The following is a 19,405-nucleotide window of genomic DNA, read 5'->3' on the forward strand; positions in this document are numbered from 1 at the left end:
TTAACACTGTCCTCATGTTTTGCGCTGTTGCACAAAGGTTTGACACTGAGCTCAGTCGGCTGTGGAGAGTTTAAACATTCGTATGGAAAAAGTGCCAGTTTTATTTGGAAATGGCTGAAATACATTATATCGAACATGTTCCAAAAAGACAGGCTATTTGAATTTCTTTCATCTGAAACATACAGTGAGTCATAACTTCTAAGACGGAGGTTTTTAAAAGGTTTTTAATGTACTAGATGGGGCAGTACCTGACCCAGTGTATTTTAACACCATCTGACACGCAGTGTTGCTGTAATTCGGTGTTGGTCGTCTACACACAATTTCAGTACAGGGCAACGGAGATCCCATTTGTGGCGCTGATTTTACCTGATTTCAGTTTTCGGTAACGACTCCACCTCCTTCAACACATGTTCATGCACGTACATTTGCAGCACAGTGTGGGTGTCTACATCTGGAGGGGTGTGTCTGATTGTGTAGATGTGAAAACAAAATGTACTCTTTTGTGTACAGCTCATACTCTCCCGTCTGTTCCAGCTAAGAAACCAGGCGAGGCGAGACGGTACAGCTCCCAGCTGGCACTTTCCTCTGAGCACGATGCCCTGTCACTGACAAGTCACAACACACACAGGCACAGGTAACACGCATTTGTACAGATGACTACTCGACAAACAAATAACCAGTATAATGTTTTTTCCCAAAACAGCCAACCTACAGCTGCTAGTGAGATAATACATATAAAAATCTGTCCCTTAATGGATGTTACAGACCCCAGCAGACACTGACTCTCATCCCAGAGCAATATTCATACAAGGCACCCACCAGCCACCTCAGTAGCTCAGGTTGAATTATTTCTAAGCCATCCCCAACCCCCAACAGATTATTAAGCATCTGTGGTGGCTGCACCAGGTGTTTGCTTCTGGCTGCACTGATGTGGCATTTGTAAGGGTGCTTTAATAATTGGTTTGACGATTGAGTTTGGGCGGGAAATGTTGTTGCATGAAATTTCACCACCTTCCCCACTGCATGGGAAGTGTGTATGTCGTCAATCGGCATGCTGGTATGTGATTGCTCTTTTGTTCCCCTCCACTACAAACCCCCCTCCACAGAGCAGGCAAGCCAACGATGAAGCTGACCTGTTTGCTCCTCTGTGCCACGCAGCTTGTGTGGCACAGCAGGGTCAGCCCCATGCTTCGCTAGTTAGGTCATCTAATGTGACATCCACATTCAGCAATCTCTGTCTCTCTAATCTCTGGCATTACAGACCTGAACTGCCTGCTGTTGCTATGCCTGCTCACAGAAAAACCATGTTATCAATGCGTCTCACACCACAGAGCATTTGTTTTCCCCTAATGCTGGAGGAAAACAATCATCTAGTATTTGATGTCTTTTTGTGTGCAAACACATTTGGTTTGACATATCCTCCTCTCATTGCTACTTTTAAGTCTTTCTGCTATGGCAAAAGCACAAGGAAAAAAAAGTAAGTAAGTAAAAGATTCCCACAAGGCATCACACATCAAACAACAGACTCCGGGAGATATCAGTTGTTTGCTTTCAGCGTTTTTGACAGTGTTAGACTGTTCTTTTTCTTGTGCTTCTTTTGTGCCTGTAGGCAGTATGAGGGGACTGATGAAGGTCTGGTTGGAGCTGAGCTGCTCCTTCAGAAGCAGGAGGAGGAGGTACAGCGGCTCCAGGCACACCTGGCCAGCAGGCTGTCCAGGGCCAACCTCCACCCCACAGATGACCCCCTGGCCCCATCTCGCACTTCCATGCTCGACCTTCGAGACCCCCTCTATACCTCTTCTGTACCACTCCGCAAACCCAAGGTCTGCACAGTTCATGACTTAACAGACTCAAGGATATCTTTATGAAGTTTTCAGCTTTGAGGATCATTTCAGTTACTTGGGCCTTATTTTCCTTTATCGGCGTTAATTTTATTTCCATACAAAACTTCCTCGGTCACTATAGAGATCCAGACCACACCTAAACAAACAGACACGATACAGCCAACTCCAGAAAGTGGTTAAAAGACATCATTTCGACACACACAGCAGTGGAAACTCCTTGCATCCAGGGCCTGACTATTCATAGCTTGAAGCTTGTTTATATTGCAATATTTGATGATGGTTGTACAATTTTAACTCACATGAGCTCATTGGCAACTAGGTTGTTGATGCTGTGCTCACTGGATGTTCTGTAAATACAAACTGCTGACTGGAAAACATAATTCATGTCAGCCTCCCTACAGTAATTACAAATAAGTGGGGTTGTGGGATATGTGGGATTTTTTTGGATACAGTCTGATTATCCCACCTACTATCACAAAATGTGAAAAAGTGTTAACTCAAGGGGTAAAAATAGCAAAAAATCTGCCGATGTTAGCAGTGAACTTCAAATACTGTATAACAGTAATATTCCGGTTAGGTTAATTATACTTGCAAAGGCAAGACATATTTGTTGCAGTTGTATTTATGGTAGAATTTATGTTGATGTAATTTTGGATGTGGGGGTTTCCAGTTAGTAAAACAAAATTCCTCGAGCTGAAGCAAAGGAATCTTGCTCTACTGCTTCTGGTGAGACATTACAGCAGAAACCCAACAAGGAAGTGCGTGTGCAACACTGAAAAGGCATCACATGAGCTGTGATTGAAATTGTGTGACGAGAGCACCTATTAAAACAGGTGTGAACCTGCAGTGTGAGTGTTTCTGTTAAGAGAGGAAGTGTCACAAATGTTTTTCAGAGTTGGTCATATATTTGTTATACATATTTTTTGTATTGTAGATCAGCACTCAAAACAAGTGATAAAACACAAGCAGTTGCCCGGGTTGAAAATGACCCCTTAACACTTCGGTAAAATAAAGGTCTCTGTTTGACATTTACTTTATATCTTTACACCAATGACAGAACTTCCACGGGCCTGAGTTTGTGAAGATGGCCAGCGAGCCCTGTATTGCCTTATTGGTTCCCTCTTCAATAATGGTGAGGATGTAAATTAATGCAGATTTTGATCAAATGTATCCATAGGTGTTGTCGCAGAATCTGCTTAATTTCCCATTTATAATTAATCACCCCCCTCCTTTTTCCTTTCTGCCCACAAGAAACGCGGAAAGGCAGAGGAAGTGCAGAGGAAGGTGGGTGTGGTTCTGCTGAATGGCCAAAAGCTGGAGCTTAGCTGTGACATCAAGGCAGTGTGTAAAGATGTTCTTGATATGGTGGTTGCCCACATTGGGCTTGTGGAGCACCACCTCTTCGGCCTTGCATACCTCAGAGGTAGAGTATGTTGTACCTGTGTAGGTCTGTGGTTTGAGGTGCTTGTGTGTGCATGTGTGTCAGGCGCGCTTTGAAGTCCAGTGTTGTATGTTGGCAGATGTGAGTATGCATTTACCTGTGTTATGTAGTTACCTCACCATAGTTGTTATTAGTTATTAGTTATCCCTTGTTAGTTCAGTCTCAGATACTTTCTCACATAAGAAAACAGTCCAAGAAGCCACTGTTGCTCATGAAAGATTTTTAAAATAGCACAAAATGTATACTAGAGAAAATGTTCTAGGGGAAAATGTTCCCTTCTTTAATACAAAGTATACAAGATCTGGTTTGATTCGTTTTTAGCGCAGAGGTTCATGGTATTTGAATTTTTTCATCCTGATGTCTCATTAAAAAATGCAAAACCTATGCCAGCCTGACTTCACTGATCGATTCCTGTTCACTCTGACACCTCACACCTACCCCACACACAGAAAATGAGTTTTTCTTCGTTGATCCTGATGCCAAACTTTCCAAAGTGGCCCCAGAAGGATGGAAGGAGGATCCTAAGAAGAAGAAATCTGACATACCCTTTAACCTGTTCTTACGCATCAAATTCTTCCTTGATGATGTGAACCTCATACAGTAAGTATCTGTGTTGGTAATTAGTAATTAGTTTGTAATCAGTTTCATTGTTATAGAACAGTATACAAAGGTGTTGGCATGTTAATTGTAAAATAACCTACTTTTTTTCCTGTGGATAACAGGCATGCTATGACCAAACATCAGTACTACCTGCAGCTGAGGAAGGATATCTTGGAGGAGAGGATGCGCTGTGACACAGAAAATGCCATGCTACTTGCTTCACTGGCACTGCAGGCTGAATTCAGTGACTACCAACCTGAGGTGCCGAGTGTCTTTAATACATCTGTCGTATTTATCATTATATATATCAGAATGTATTGATGAAAATATATACATATACATTTGAGGTAAATTTGAGTTACAGGCTTCTCTTGTAAAACTTTATAGAAACAAAATTTAATTAAGTTAGGCATTGCTCTCATTAAATTTAACCTCATGAAATAATAAATTAATCCTAGAAATCATGCTGTTAATTTCTGTGCCTTAGCTCCATGGGAAGACTTATTTCAGACTGGAGCACTACCTGCCAGTGTCTGTCCTGGATAAGGTGGACCAGACGACCATCAAGGAGGAGCTGCCGAAACTTCACAGCAACTACTATGGAGCGTCTGAGTCGGAGGCAGAGTTTGAATTCCTCAAGGTCAGCAATCTTTTTTTATCTGTAATCAGATAAAAATCAGTGCTCTCATCGGATCACTGACTCAATGAAAGACCTCTTTTCTGCATGAAAAGTTTTAGTATTCTATTTTGATCTGTCTCAATACATATTCAAATCCCTGCCCTCTGTCTCAGTACTGTGGGTTTCTGAGAATGTAAGACTCCCCCGTTTTGGTTGTCCTAAAGGTGAGCCAGAGGCTAACGGAGTACGGAGTCCATTTCCACCGTGTGCTTCCTGAGAAGAGGTCCCAGACAGGCATCATGCTGGGTGTCTACTCCAAGGGGGTGCTCATCTTTGAGGTCCTTAACGGAAATCGTACCCCGGTGCTAAGGTTCCCCTGGAGGGAGACAAAGAAGATTTCCTTTACAGTATGTTCCTGTCTCTTTATTATCAGAGATAAAACTATGCCACTCTACTGTAAATACAAGTTGTTCAATTTATTTTACTTGTTATCCTGAAGAAAAAGAAGATTTGCCTTCAGAACACATCAGATGGGATCAAACACCTGTTTCAGACAGAGAGCAACAAGACGTGCCAGTATCTGCCACAGCTCTGCTCTGATCAGCACAAGTTCCACCTGCAGATGAAGGCCCGCCAAAACAACCAGGAGCTGCAGGACCTAGGTAGGAGAGAAGTGAGCAGCCACACTTGTGTGAGCCTGAGGTCGCATTATCTGAACTCGACCCACACAGACATGAATATTTGAATATTTGGCCACAAGAAGTTACAGTTGTAATCACAGAGGGAAATGTTGAGGTGTCACAAAAACGTTTCACATTGTAGACTCGAAAGTGACTTGTCCAGAAAAAAGGCAAACCTCCTGATGATGTTAGCGGCATATTTCAGCAATCCTGCACATTGTCTCCAGATAAAAGCTAATGCCCAATTATTTACTTTTCTTAAAATTTAAGTCTATTTCTCATTTGCCAAAAATAAAATTCTCTAACAAACCCCTTTGTAATAATTTCTGAATCTACATACCAGTGTTTATAAATGAGTAAATTAATAATATTGCTTTAAACAAAGAGGCATATAATCTTTGCCATTCTATGTCAAACCTCATGGGACCTTTCTGACCTGTGTGTTATAATGTACACTGTCAATCGAAAATTTTTGGGTGATATTAAACCAGCGGTTTGCCCTTTTCATGGTGTATTGCTCGGTTTGATTGGTTTTTACTTGGCTGAATACCTGATGTACTTGGTCAACATCTTGGCCTGAAATCCCACCAGATTGCTGACATTCAGTCATAACTAGGTTTACAAGTTGATGACTGCCAAGAAGACTGGCCAGACCATTAGCTGTGATGGTTAAGATATCGCCAGAAAAATTAATTTACTTACCAGTGTGAGGACATGAACTGCTTTTGAGCGATATTAATGAGACAGATCAACAGCTATTTGCAATTTCCCTGCTTTACTATTTTTTTCAATTTTGTCTCATTGTTCTATATTAATAAATTAACATATTATTAACAATTCAGTAATTTTCTGTTTCGCATGTCCTTCCTTGTAATCAGAGAACTGCCCCCTGAGCATTCTACAGTATTCTCTTGACCCCCGGAGTGCAGATTCAGTGGGGAGGACAGTGAGCTCAGGCAGCCTGGCCCCCAGCTTGTCGACGCGCTCCAACCCAGACCACCTGAAGAGGATTTCGTACTCAGAGGTGGCCCTCAACAAGGCACTGTCTGGCCAAGCAGTACTCCAAGATGAGCTTCAGTTTCCAGGGTTCAATCCAGTGGCCTCCACTGCCTCCACGGTCCTTTCCAATCCACGGATAATGAGCCGCTCCCACCACAACCTTGTGCAGACGCCAGAGTCTCCAGAGCCCCGAGTGGCAGAGTCCTATCGTGGCCAGTCACACAGTGGACTGAGTCAGCCACAACCCAACCAAGTGGCCTCTCACTTCCAGCAACACCAGAGAGCCAGCTCAGACACAGACTCCCTGTCAAACCAACAGGACAAGTGAGTTGAGAGGGGTGAAATGTTAAAAGCAGAAAACAGATTGGTTCCCAAATACATTAGTATATGCGAGACAGTAGTACTGAATAAAATTACAGTGGTAGTTGTAAATGTCAGACATTAATCGTTTGGTATGTCATTACTTTCCCATCCATCAAGCTGTGCAGGAACTAGACTAAATTTATGCATTTTTACTCCTTTAATTAGTTGTTTAAAATCTTATTTCAAGCTCAGTTGAGGCAATGGGATCTTGTTCCTATTAATTGTCCCCCTGTAAAGTCATCAGTCTCAGAGTCTCTAAGCTCACTTCAGGACAAAGGTTACTAAGTGAAGGCTTGTTACTGGGACTATAGCTCTGCCTTACACTACAGAGACACAGAGAACTCTGCCTCCAGCCTCTAATTAACCCTCTGGGGTTCTGTGTTTGTGGTTGCAAATGTGCCCTTGCGTCTGTGTCCGTGTTTTTGTTTTTGTAAGATTGTTCCTACCAGTGTGCGTTCCTATTTTAATTAGTGACAAACCTATTTTTATGCCAGTTGCTCCCTTTCGTGTCAGATTTTACAGATGGTGTTGGATTTTAAGTTGAGTAGGATTCTGTGCCCCATAAAAACCTAACAGGCCTTAACATTATTAAGAATCAGAGGGAAAGCAGAGGGAAAGAGAGTGTTTAGTATAGCAGAGCTCACCTTTTTACCTTCGATTTCTTTTTGGTTCCTGTAACCCCTAATTCTGTGAGGAAAGCTGCCTCCTCAGGCTAAATCTTCTTCTCTTGCTCACTCTCTTCTCAGGTCATTTGGCACAGTGTCCCACAGCAGCCCAGCCTGGAGCCTCAGCAGGTCCAAAAAAGAATCAGACTCTTCCTCCATAGAGGATACTGGCCAGGCGTATGTAGTAGGTAAGGATGCTGAAATCTGTAGAACGATGCTTTTCACTGGTGAAGCACAGCGTTATGTAGAGTTCCCACCTGAAATATAAATCTGTGTTTATATAAATCCATTATATATGTTATATAGACTTCAGCAAATTCATCTGCATGTATGAAGAAGTATAAAACAGGCCCAAAAACAACTGTTGATCATAAGTAACCATTCTTACTGGCACTAGCAAAGCAAATAAGTATGATGACAATGTATATCAAACAACGTATTTTCGGAAATCAAGCAAGAGTAACATCTGTAACAAGAGAACTGCAGTGGATGATGTTAGTTCTGGCTACAGTGTGGCAGGTCAACAGTAAGTAGGAAAAACAGGTGGCACATTTTACATTACATTACATTCAACTACTTTGCATATTTGGTATTGTGTTTGTTTGTTTTTTTTACCTGTACTATTGCTGCTGAAGTGGCTGACTTGCATTATCTGGTATATATTGGAAACCAGAAAATCATAACTTTTTAATGTAGTCTCCCCCTTAAACGAAACACTTGGCATGCAGAGTAGATTCGAATCAACTCGTGTGTAATCATTGAATTACAGGAGAAAAACGGTTGAACATAAAACCAGTTTCTTTCAATGAGAAAGGGGAGAAAAGTCTAATAACTGTAATAAATACTCACCTAATATGCTAGTATTCACAATCTCTAAAATGGTCTCCACATGCAGGGAGATTATGCATGCGTTAATTACTGATGACAATACATGTTTCTACAAACATTTCCCTCTATTATTGCCTATAAATTGGCAGAGAGACAGACATGCAGTTGTCATTGTTCTGTATAATGAACACAAGCCGAACCACAGCCTTGCTGAACTCTTGTGTTCTGTTCTAGGGGTCAGTATGCACAGCTCTTCTGGCCCACCTTCAACCCCGGCCTCTGTTAATGGTAGGTATTAAAATTCCTTCCCCTCATTTACCCGGATACATAGACTCTGGATGTCCAGGATTTGTACTAAGTATAATGTCAAAATGTAGGCAATATCCTACCACTCCCCGCCATCACTCATTTTATAACGTTCTTAATCCTCCCTGTCAATCTGTTGCACCATATGTTGACCATTGCACGGCCAAGTACGGATATGCAAACCAGAGAAAGTCCTAAATCATAGTTATATAATTCAGAATTGAGTCTCTGTCCTCTCAGTGTTGCCTGCCTGTGGAACTGAACTCTGGCCCTGGTCCCACCATTTAATAGCTTCATGTTTGGCACTGAAGTCATGACCTTCCCTTTCATCTTAGCTTAGCCCGTCTTTACTGGCCCATTATCCAACAGTGCTAAAGTAGGGCCCCGTCAGCCAAACTGTATGCCTGCCTGGCCTGATTAATAATTACAGTGTAGATATACTAATGCTCTTAGAGGGCTCTGCTGAACCTCCCCAGTGAAATTAATTTACCAAAATGTCATTATAATATGCATCAGTCAGAAATGATATAGCTCATGCAATTCATCTATGGTATTTTCCAGTAAATATAAGAAATGCCATGTGTCTTTGAATTGCACAGATTCCCTCAAGAAAAAGCTCAATGCCTTGCCATCTCCAGAGAGAGAAATCACAACTGTAAACCTGAAGAAAGATGTGAAATATGGCCTGGGTAAGGGTGTATATGCATTTTCTTAAAATAAAATCTCAATTTCCTGCTCTCTGCTGCCACTTCTCAGCTGTCAGAATTGACAAATATTATAAAATTGTGTTTAAGGCATTTGTGTTGCCCTGATGTTTTGTGTTTGAGTGTGTCTACATGCTTATGTATCTACATCTGTTTGTGCTTGTGTGTGCCCTCTAGGGTTCCAGGTTGTAGGCGGGGAGAACTCTGGTCGTATGGATCTTGGTACCATCATTAGCTCCATCACTCCTGGGGGTCCTGCCGATGTCAATGGCTCTCTAAAACCTGGTGGGCCTGTGTTTTGCTACCCTAACACCCTAAATCCTAAATTGGTAGATTATGGCATCTTTTGTCGTCTGCTGTGATAATGGTTAGCAGTTTTCTACCTTGCCACACCTGTTTGTCTTCCATGTGAGAGACAGTTGTAATGTCGATGCAGGTGACCGGCTGATCTCTGTGAATGATGTAAACCTGGAAGGGCTCTCTCATGCCACCACGATTGATATCCTTCAAAATGCTCCTGATGACGTTACTCTGGTGGTGTCACAGCCCAAAGAGAGGCTCTACAAAGGTAAAAGCAGGGACATGAGTGTATTGTAAAATTCATGTTTTGTGTTTTGTTCTTTGTCATATTTATTCCTTGATATCATGTATGGAGTGCATTGCCAGTGTTTTCTCTTACTTCTAGACCTCTAGACTCATATCCCTATTCTTGGTCTTCGTTTTGACAGAATCTTCTTCAGGCTATGTCCCTTACCAGGCCAAGTCTTCATCGAAGGCACTTAATTCTGGCCAGAGACAAGAACTAGACTTTGATACCTCGTCAGAGGAGCATGTGGGAACAGGAAGCCCCAGCCCTCCCCTTCACAGTGCTGGCACACCGTCAGCGGCCTCCTCCCCAGTCCAGCATCACAGCAGCCTAAGTTCCCAGGACTCCAGGACAAGCAGTGTCGCTAAAATCAGCCAACCCCCTGTTAATGGAGTTCAGCAGTGCCTAGAAAGAGCTACAGCTGCTGCCACGGCTGCATCCAATGTCCAACATCATAGACCAGAACCTAACATGAGTTCGGATCCTACACCACCGGCTCTGCCACCCAAAACTCGAAAAGCTAAAGTTTCCGAAGCTCCCAAAGTTTCCGAGCATTCTGACTGGGGGGATTCAGACATGGATGAGGAGACCTATTCCAGTGGTCAAGAGAAACTCAAGGTCAAAAAGGTGCAGCCTTTGTGTTGATGAATTCATTGGTGTAAATGGATTCTTTGCTTTTATTCATGATCCTACATAGTAGTTGTCTGCTCAGGAGATTTATGAAGCAAAACTCAGAAAAGGTTTTTCTTAATCCTGGCGGAGCAAATAAAAATCAACTTTTGTTAATCGAATAGGATAAGAATGGTTCTTCGGCAAACAAGCATTACTCACTACCTGTCAGATGCTTGGCACAACTAACTGCCTGTTGTATATAATCTTTGCCTATCATTGCATTTACAATGTCGATGCAACGCAGGTTTGTTATCGGAACACTGCATGTCATTCCCTGAATGCATTATCTGCTCATTTCTTCTCAGCATTACCCAGTTCAGCTTCCTCACTCTCCCTCAATCCCTTTTTCTTTCTGCATGTTCCAGCTTGTGATAATTTCAACTTAATACCCTGTTCTCTGTTTGCAGGAATACATCATGGAAAATTTAAATGGTAATGCCCCAGGGGTCAATAGTCTCCATCCAGGAGAACTATTTGACGTTGAGCTGTCCAAAAAAGACAGCAGCCTGGGCATAAGTGTCACGGTACTGTTCGGCAAGGTTTTCACCCTCTCTTTGTTTTGCCCCCTTTCCCCCTCATTTTGTCACTGTTGTCTGTGTGTGGGTATATGTTGCTTGGTTTGGTTTGCTTTCATAACGCTGTGTGTACTCAAATCCGAAGGCTCTTGTAACAATATTGTCCGCCAAACTAATATTGCATTCTGCCTTTATGTTGTTAATCAATAAGGATAAAAAAAAAAAAATTCACAAAGTATCTTTAAAACATTCACGGTAAGGACCGTTAACGGTTTAAACACGACCGGTTATTGAGCTTTCTTATGGCTACCTAAATGTTTGCCACTGACTCTAGAGAGATTTACTGTAGTGCCACTAATATAATTTCTTTCTAACAGATTTTCAACACCTTGTTGATTGGCATGGGTTCATTTTTATTCCTGAGACACAATAACACTCAATAAAACAATCACCTGACTGTTTGTCTTCAGACCAGAACTGTTGTCAAATATCTGTGTTCAGAATAATGACTGATTGAGTGGTGTGTTGCATTAGCTATACAAACACTGAAACAACCATGAAATTCACCTTAACAATAAACCCATTATCAAGACTATCATAACTAAATGGGCACAGAATAGAAATTCACATTGTCTCTGATCATTTAGATGTAACTTTTCAGTAATCTTGTCAATAACATCACAGTGGAGGGTTTTTTTTCCATTTAAAACTCAATCATAAGTGTGAAATGATAAATGCTTTGTTTACCTGTTGCATTAGGAATAATTTGAAAATTCAACCAAAGCACAATGTAAATAACCATACTGGTTGTCAACAAAGGAAAAAAGGAGCATTATGGTTCAAAGCATTTGAGGCTTTAAGTAATTTCTTTTTCTTTTTTTTGAGAAGTATTGTCATTACAAAGTCATTCTAAGGATGAACTGTTAGTAACAGAGTGAAAAATTTTAACCATGCTTTGAGCCATTAAGTCACTTTTGTGACAGGTTAACAAAAGATATGAACTTGTCCACTGCTAGAGGTAAAAAATGTCAGCACCTACACTACATAAATCTGAGTTGGTTATTGTGCACTGTTCACGTGGACAAACCCAAATCTAACTAAACCCTGATCTATAGTAAGGTCAACAAATGTATGCAAAACATACGTCACCAAACTACCGCATTAACTTCAGGGAAAGATGGGTTTCAAGCACTTCTCTTGTGAAGTTTGGTTGTTGTAATAATTGAAAAATATAATGTTCCTAACATACCAAAATTTTACTCCCAAACCTACAGTAAAGACAAAGCATTTATCATTTAGCTAATGAAAAAAACCCTCCACACCTCCCATCATCTCCCATTGAAAATACATGATAAATTATTTTCTCTCTGGCCGACTAGACTAATAAGTGTGTTCATACCTTAGGGGGGAGTCAACACAACGGTTCGACATGGAGGCATCTACGTCAAAGCCATCATACCAAAAGGTGCAGCTGAGCTTGATGGAAGGATACAGAAAGGTAACAGCCTTGACCCTGATGTTACAAATAACAATTTTTAACAGACTGAATTATTCACTGAAATTAGATTTTGAATTATCGGAACAAAGAAGTGTTTGTCTCCGTCTATTTAGGCTCTTCTTGTGTCTTAACCACTCTGCGTCTGTCCTGTTCTTAGGTGACCGTGTGGTGGCCGTCAATGGAAAAAGTCTGGAGGGAGCCACTCATCAGCAAGCAGTAGAGGCTCTAAGAGACACTGGGCAGGTGAGGCAAGCCATTTACCATAAGCATCCAGGTGACAAGCTGTTCAGTTTCCACCAGCTGGCCAGTAACACTTACATAAATCATTTGCTCCCTCAGACAGTGCACTTGTCGCTGGAGAAGGGTCATCCGCCTGCAGACTGTGTCCATGCTCCCCTCACTCCTCAGTGCACTCCACCATGTGCTGGCAGCGACCGAGATCAGACCAAGAATAAAGAGCAGCCACATGAGGTCAAAGAAAAACCAGAGTACAGCTTTGTTAAACAAGGTGAGGCGACAGAATGGTACACAATTAAGCAGCATGGTTATGTCTTTTAGGTTTGTTGCATAGCACTTAATGTAAACCCCATTTTAGTACACTCTAATGTGTGAAGTGACCTTCTCAACGAGCTGTTCAGTATTTTTTATTTTGGTTGCAAAACTCCTCCTTCCTTACACCCTGAGTCCATCTAGTCCTGTATAAATGTTTAGAGCCCAAAAGGCTGGTAATGAAAGTAAGCAGGAAAACACTGATTACTTAGGTCATTTATTCTCTAACAGTGTTACACTGAGACCCTTTGTTCTCTATAAACAAAGTAACTTGCTGTTGGTAATTTCATTTGAAAGAAAATGAGCATGTGTGTACAACCCATTAGCAGCACACTACTGCCTATTTAGAGCTCAGTATGTGGTCTGTATGAAGGAAACCATTACACTGCTGTGCTAGAACTGGTAGCCACAGCATCTACTGGTATCTGCCTCTTCCTGAGAGTTATTCTAGCAATATATATGATTAAGTGTGAATTGTAGTACAAAAGCAATCTTTTGTGGCTGGTGTAGCTGTGGTATGATTCTGAATTCACATTTTATTGGTAGTATCAGTAGTATCAGTAATACTTGTAGGACCATCCTTTTTTTCTCTATATAAAATGGTCTATTCATCCTTGTTGTGTTGTGTGTCAGAGCCCAGCTCTAAGCCTGTGACAAAGATGGGAGAGAACAGGAGTTGGCGGCTCAAGAAAAGTAATTTATTTACAGAAAAAGAATATAATTCAACCAATAAAACAGTCAGTTATCAGTTTATCAAAAAGAAAACCACAGCTTTCATCTGGTCTTCTGGGGAAAGGGAATCCCTCCCAGAGAGAGAGCGAGGTTGCAGAATGAGGGAGATTTATAGGGCCGAGCACATTGGGCCCAGGTGTAGCTCATGCAGCTGCTGACCCACCATTCAGCACCCGAAAAACACAGTCAAAAAGAAACGGGGACACCTTGTGCCCAGTTGGAGGAGTCGTCACATGTGTCTCAAGGGTATGTTGAAGTTGTATGATTTTAGGCAGTTGCCCTGAGTTGTACCATTCTGCAGAGAGTTACTAAGTTTGCATCAATGATAGATTTTGATTACTGTGGGTAATCAGACTAAGGTAAAAGATTGAGAATAGTATTTACAGGGTTCAATAACATTTGATTTGTTTAATAATTAGGCTTGTGTCAGGAAGGAAATGTGTAACCTCCAGGAAACTTTTAATGCCACAAAGAGAAAGAAAATAGTGGCAGTTTGTCAGGGTATTCATAGGTGTTTTTGAGTTGTAACAACTGACTGTTTCTATGGAACATGATAAACTAGTGCCTATCTGACATCAAAATCCAGTTTAGGCTCACACAGGTGCTGATTTGCCCTTTATGGAGGAGCCTCTCTTAATATTTACATATGATCGTACTATTTTTAGAAGTGAAGCCACTCTCGGCGTGTATTTCACCTTATATTACTTTGTCCTTCCTACTATTCCATCCATTCACTATCAATAACCTCTTATTCTTTGCAGGGTTAAATGGGGCTTGCGCCTTTCTCGCACATTCACGTTCACACTCTACCCACAGACAGTTGGAGTTTCCAATGTATGTCTTTGTCACCCACAGATAATGTGTTTGAGGTGTGTCTGCTGAAGAACACATCAGGGCTGGGCTTCAGTTTTAGTCGAGAGGAGAACCTCCCTGACGAACCCCCCGGTTCCAGCATGGTTCGAGTGAAAAAACTTTTTCCTGGTCAACCAGCTGCAGAGAGCGGTCGCATTAACGTGGGGGACGTCATCCTGCGGGTCAATCAGACACCCCTCAAAGGACTCTCGCAACATGTACGCAATACATCTCTTCCTTTCTGCGTCACAGCTGGATGTAAATGGAAATAAAGTTGTTTGATACCATAATTTATTTGGAATTGGGTCTCCTACCTTGCATGCTCACAGGAGGTGATATCAGCCTTGCGAGGAACAGGACAGCAGGTGACTTTGCTCCTCTGTAGACCTGATCACGGTGTTCTTCCTGAGATGGACACTTCAGCTTCGGTGAGTCAGTAAATTATATATTTTTTTTTTCATCCTTTACTACTAGGTGGAACTATCAAGCACCACTAGTTGCTTAAAATAGAGTTTAAATGTAATTTATTTCTCCTCAGACACCCATGCCATCACCCCGAAAGGAGCCGTTGACCCAGGCAGGGACCACCCTGAGCATAGGCAGGACGACCTCTCCTCCAGCTCCAAAGGCCAAGAGGAGTCAGGGACCTGTGGAGGAAGCCCTGGAGAGGCTGCTGCTTAAGAGCCCCGGCCGACACAACAGCTACAGTGACAGCACAGATGGTGATGAGGAGGTGGAGGAAGCCTTCAGCCCAAGCACCCTCGAGCACAGCAGGCAAACTTGGGAGCGGAGTGTCTACCAGACCCCCAGCAGCAACCTGGGACTGGGACGCTACGACAGCACTGGTCATCTTGACGACACTGTCAACTCAGCCTTCTACTCCCCGAACCTGTCAATGACAAGATCAGACCTCAGCAAGAGGTACCTGATCAGTGTAAAAATAACGGTCATATCATCTGCATCAATTATATTTTATGATATCTCATATAAATTGTCTTTGTGGGATTTCTTTTGCGACAGGCATCCTTCATCCCCCGTGACAGCTGATTTGGAGTCATCCCCGCTGCCCATGGTGTCTGCTCCCTCTGCCCCAAGCCCAGATCCACTGCCTCCTCCACTGCCTCTGCCCTTAAACCTCACCGTGTCCGGCAATGGACAGGACATGGAGGAGCTTGTCCCGGTAAGGACTGAGGAAGGGAAGCTCTTAGGATAGACAGTCGGTGATCTAAAGGTTTTTCAAGAAGTACAACTACAATGTGCATTTAAATTTTAAAGATTTATTTTGACCAATACTTATTAGAGTAACTTAGGTTCCTCTCTGTATTTAGGAAGTTGAGCTAAAGGTCTCCTTAGTGAAGTCAGAAAAAGGCAGCTTGGGCTTCACCCTCACCAAAGGTAATGATCATGGGTGTTACATCCATGACATTGTCCAGGACCCAGCCAAAGGAGATGGGAGGCTCAGGCCCGGGGACAGAATGATTATGGTAAAAAAATTCATCCCTAATCCCTTATTCTAGTCTCAACTGAGATGTTGTTGATGCATTCTTTCTATCCAAAGAGTCCATATTAAACAAACAGATATTTATTGCACTAATTGTTAAAATTTTGGAGGTGCTGGTAGTCTTTATTCTAGGCTAAAATAATCGCTAGTTCCATATTTAGACATGAAATTGGTATCAATCTTCTCATCTAACTCCCCACAAGAAAGCATGTTTAAATGCAATACATGCGAAATTCAATACATTTGAATGTATTGAATTTTCTATTCACAGGTGAACAACACAGATGTGAGCAATATGGGCCACACTGATGTGGTCAATCTTGTGCGTGCTTCCCCTCGGGTAGTTGACTTGGTGGTGGGGAGGGTCCTGGAGGCTCCCAAGCCCCCCATTGAAGCCCACTTGCTGCCTGACATTTGTTTCAAGGGCAACCAAGAACCGCTTGGTAAGAAAACAGCCCTTGTTACATGATAAAACCTTCCTGGCATGTCTGAAATGTTTTTTTTCCGTCTTGCAAACCTTCTCAGAAGTTGCATTAGCAATTAGTACTTTAAGTCATGTGAGCTGTTGCACTGCCCTTTATATCCCCAGGTTTGGTAGTGGATGGTGGTAGTGAAAGTGTGTATGGAGTCTTGTTTGTGAAAGACATCCTGCCCGGTTCATTGGCCTTCGAGGAAGGCAGCCTGAGACCGCTTGATTTAATCCACTACATCAATGGCGCTCCCACCCAGGACCTGACTCTCAGTGAGAACACAAGGCTGTTGGAGCTCTCCCTCGACAACCTCACGCTCAAGGCCACAAGGTAATCTGCACTAACAAAGAGTGACATGTCTAGCCTAAATGTAATTTTTCATGCTGTGTCAGTGTTTGTTTTTCAGCTTAATAGCATGACAGAAGGTTATTTTTAGCTCAAGATTCTGTATGTGCCATAACTACAATACATTTTTTCTTTTTTCTTCTGGCTCAAAGGGATGGAAAGCCTGTTTTTCCTGGACAGAAAAGTGTCTCTTTTCTCAACAACAACATTACCCCCAAGGTTTCATCCAGCATGAATGGTATGTTTCACCCTGTAAAAGTGCCACCTGTCCCATTTTGATTGGGTCTTGTATTTTGCATATAATTGCAGCATTGTTTTCTGTTTAAGGGTTTCTTAAAGGGGAAGATCTGAGAGATACAGAGTGTCTTGCAGCACTTTGTCCTCTAGAGGTAAGTTTAAAGAAATACATTTTTGTTTCCTTGCTGTATACCCCTTGTGCTCCGTATTCTTGAATTAAAACCTTTTCTTCTGTTGCATTTATTGTTATTTCTATATATAATGCCAAGCAAACAGCTAGAAAAATTGTTGGTGAGTCCGTGGCAAAGGATTACAGTGATTGAGGCTGCATGTAAATGCTGCTGTTAATGGCAAAGATAAATACATCTAGGTCAAGACATGCATCACTAGATAAATATTCTTATTGCATTACTATTGTGATCACTATCATCAAAAACTTTGACTGTTGCCATAAAGCTCATGTCTGCTAGCATATATTACTTAGTTTTGACTCATGAGTTAAAGGTGATCACGCGTTTGTTTGTTGAATATGCAGGAGGAGATCATAAAGCTGGATCTGGAGAAGCCACAGTCTGGAGGTCTGGGTTTCTCTGTGATCGGAGGGGAAAGGGGGATCTTTGTCAAATCCATCACACCGGGAGGAATAGCAGAGTCCTCAGGCCAGCTGCAAGTGGGAGACAGGCTGCTGAAAGTGAGTGCTGTTTGACATTTGCTGCTCAGAATTTAAGGTCATATTAAGAAATGTAATTTTGTTAAACAAGATTTAATAGATATTATTAAACATCTATATTATCCATTTACTGTTAAAATGTCCGCTTTGTGCCCTCACTGCCCACACTAAGGTTTTCTATTTCCTGGATCTTACTAGCTCACATCCAGGAAATGGAAAACCTTTAACATAGTAAGCCGTAATTTGTATTGTATTTTGTATTTGTATTGTTACATGTGTATGCTTTGCCTTGTTTATGGTGATTGTTTGTATTACAAATGGTGCCCCACATGTGTTAAATACTGTGAATTGTAATAAACTAAGTATGTCTGGATGTTCTGAGACAATACACTGCCCTCTCTTAAATACAAAACCCTTTCTTGATTATTGCTGTCTTATTCGTGTAGGTGAACGAAGAACTAATGACAGGCGTGTCCCACACCAAAGCTGTCACGACCATCCGTAAAGCTAAAGGCCTGGTACATCTTGTAGTTTCCAGACCGCCAGACCAGAACCCAAACACATACCTCGCCTATCTACCCATCAACTCTGACAAGTGCAATGGAAACACAGGTACAAGCGGTGACCCCAAATATGTGATTTTTGACAAGTTTTGACTGATAAATGTTTTTTCCCATTTGAATAATTTATAAAGATCTAACTCTTTCTACCCTGTTGCCTTCAGATCTGAGTGAGGACAGTGGAGTAAAGACTAAGCTGTGTACTCCCCAGGATGAGCTGAAATCTGGCGGATTCCCTCCCATACCACCGATAGGTACAGCATACAGTACAGTATTGAATGTTGAGTAATTGTACTGACAGAAAAATTGTGAAGTTTACAAGCTAGACTACATTTCCTTATTTAACAGACTATGAAGATGATCCGCTAAAGCAGAAAAGAGACACAGAGCACAGCGCAGAATTTTCTGAGGACACAGACTGTGATGGCTCTTCTTTACCCGAGGACTCCCCTGAGGTACAAATCAAACCCACCAGACTTGCACTAAGAAACTATATACGGATTATATCTGATTTTCGTTTTTTTGTTTGTTTGTTTGTTTGTTTTGTCTTCTTAATGATACATAATACATAATTAGAGTTCCCGAAAAGTGGAATGGCAAGAGGAGAGTGTTGACGATCCAAGAAATGAAAAGTAAGACTTTGCTTCTTGGATGTACACCCATCGCATTTAGGGTTATGAATATATTCACATCCATTCACTGTTTATGTTTTCGTATCAACAGCTATCTGCAAATGAGCGCTGGACTGCCAGAGGAAGATGAAATCACGTGGGGAAGTGATGAACTTCCAATTGAAAACATGAACTCCAAATCAAGAGACGGTTAGACCGACTTTCTCTGAACTTTGGATTTGAAATTTGACTCCAAAACTGTTCGTTCTTCAAGGGAAATAAAAATGACATGTGGAAGGGGAGAGCAGATGATATCTAGACTACAGTATTTAATTTGTTAGTGAGAGCCGGGAGGATGGAGTCAAAATAAACTGGAAGTAATCTGTCACAGAACATTTATTCCATGGTTAATGCACAGACCGGTTCGTTTTTTTCCTTCTTAGTGACAGTATTTATAGGGTTAGGTGTAGTAACTATATGTGGTATGTGTTAAATTTCATATTTCTCATAAAATAATAACAAAAGGCTTTTGGGCCAGTACTTTTGTAATGTTGAATT

General features: G+C 41.7%; 1 protein-coding gene across 8 annotated transcripts in view; it reads left to right on the top strand.

Moving 5' to 3' along the window:
• ptpn13 (protein tyrosine phosphatase non-receptor type 13) overlaps positions 1–19,405 on the top strand; it is a 47,190-nt gene that overhangs the window by 25,731 nt on the left and 2,054 nt on the right. For 2 of the 8 annotated variants that reach the window (XM_040158148.1, XM_040158147.1), the window contains exons 9-43: positions 535–634; positions 1,610–1,823; positions 2,902–2,976; positions 3,096–3,267; positions 3,735–3,885; positions 4,008–4,146; positions 4,373–4,525; positions 4,729–4,911; positions 5,004–5,166; positions 6,063–6,507; positions 7,293–7,399; positions 8,274–8,327; positions 8,945–9,034; positions 9,227–9,334; positions 9,465–9,617; positions 9,778–10,262; positions 10,715–10,846; positions 12,227–12,320; positions 12,478–12,563; positions 12,660–12,828; positions 14,457–14,671; positions 14,783–14,881; positions 14,992–15,374; positions 15,474–15,633; positions 15,782–15,937; positions 16,226–16,397; positions 16,544–16,754; positions 16,922–17,007; positions 17,097–17,158; positions 17,542–17,697; positions 18,123–18,288; positions 18,401–18,490; positions 18,585–18,691; positions 18,813–18,868; positions 18,960–19,057. In XM_040158148.1, coding sequence (XP_040014082.1) covers positions 535–634; positions 1,610–1,823; positions 2,902–2,976; positions 3,096–3,267; positions 3,735–3,885; positions 4,008–4,146; positions 4,373–4,525; positions 4,729–4,911; positions 5,004–5,166; positions 6,063–6,507; positions 7,293–7,399; positions 8,274–8,327; positions 8,945–9,034; positions 9,227–9,334; positions 9,465–9,617; positions 9,778–10,262; positions 10,715–10,846; positions 12,227–12,320; positions 12,478–12,563; positions 12,660–12,828; positions 14,457–14,671; positions 14,783–14,881; positions 14,992–15,374; positions 15,474–15,633; positions 15,782–15,937; positions 16,226–16,397; positions 16,544–16,754; positions 16,922–17,007; positions 17,097–17,158; positions 17,542–17,697; positions 18,123–18,288; positions 18,401–18,490; positions 18,585–18,691; positions 18,813–18,868; positions 18,960–19,057 — 5,490 coding nt within the window. The remainder of the gene's footprint in view (positions 1–534; positions 635–1,609; positions 1,824–2,901; positions 2,977–3,095; positions 3,268–3,734; positions 3,886–4,007; positions 4,147–4,372; positions 4,526–4,728; positions 4,912–5,003; positions 5,167–6,062; positions 6,508–7,292; positions 7,400–8,273; positions 8,328–8,944; positions 9,035–9,226; positions 9,335–9,464; positions 9,618–9,777; positions 10,263–10,714; positions 10,847–12,226; positions 12,321–12,477; positions 12,564–12,659; positions 12,829–14,456; positions 14,672–14,782; positions 14,882–14,991; positions 15,375–15,473; positions 15,634–15,781; positions 15,938–16,225; positions 16,398–16,543; positions 16,755–16,921; positions 17,008–17,096; positions 17,159–17,541; positions 17,698–18,122; positions 18,289–18,400; positions 18,491–18,584; positions 18,692–18,812; positions 18,869–18,959; positions 19,058–19,405) is intronic. The other 6 variants (XM_040158150.1, XM_040158151.1, XM_040158152.1 and 3 more) reach the window with 6 other exon arrangements.

This window comes from Xiphias gladius, chromosome 20 (genome assembly GCF_016859285.1).
Source record: "Xiphias gladius isolate SHS-SW01 ecotype Sanya breed wild chromosome 20, ASM1685928v1, whole genome shotgun sequence".
NCBI lineage: Eukaryota > Metazoa > Chordata > Actinopteri > Istiophoriformes > Xiphiidae > Xiphias > Xiphias gladius.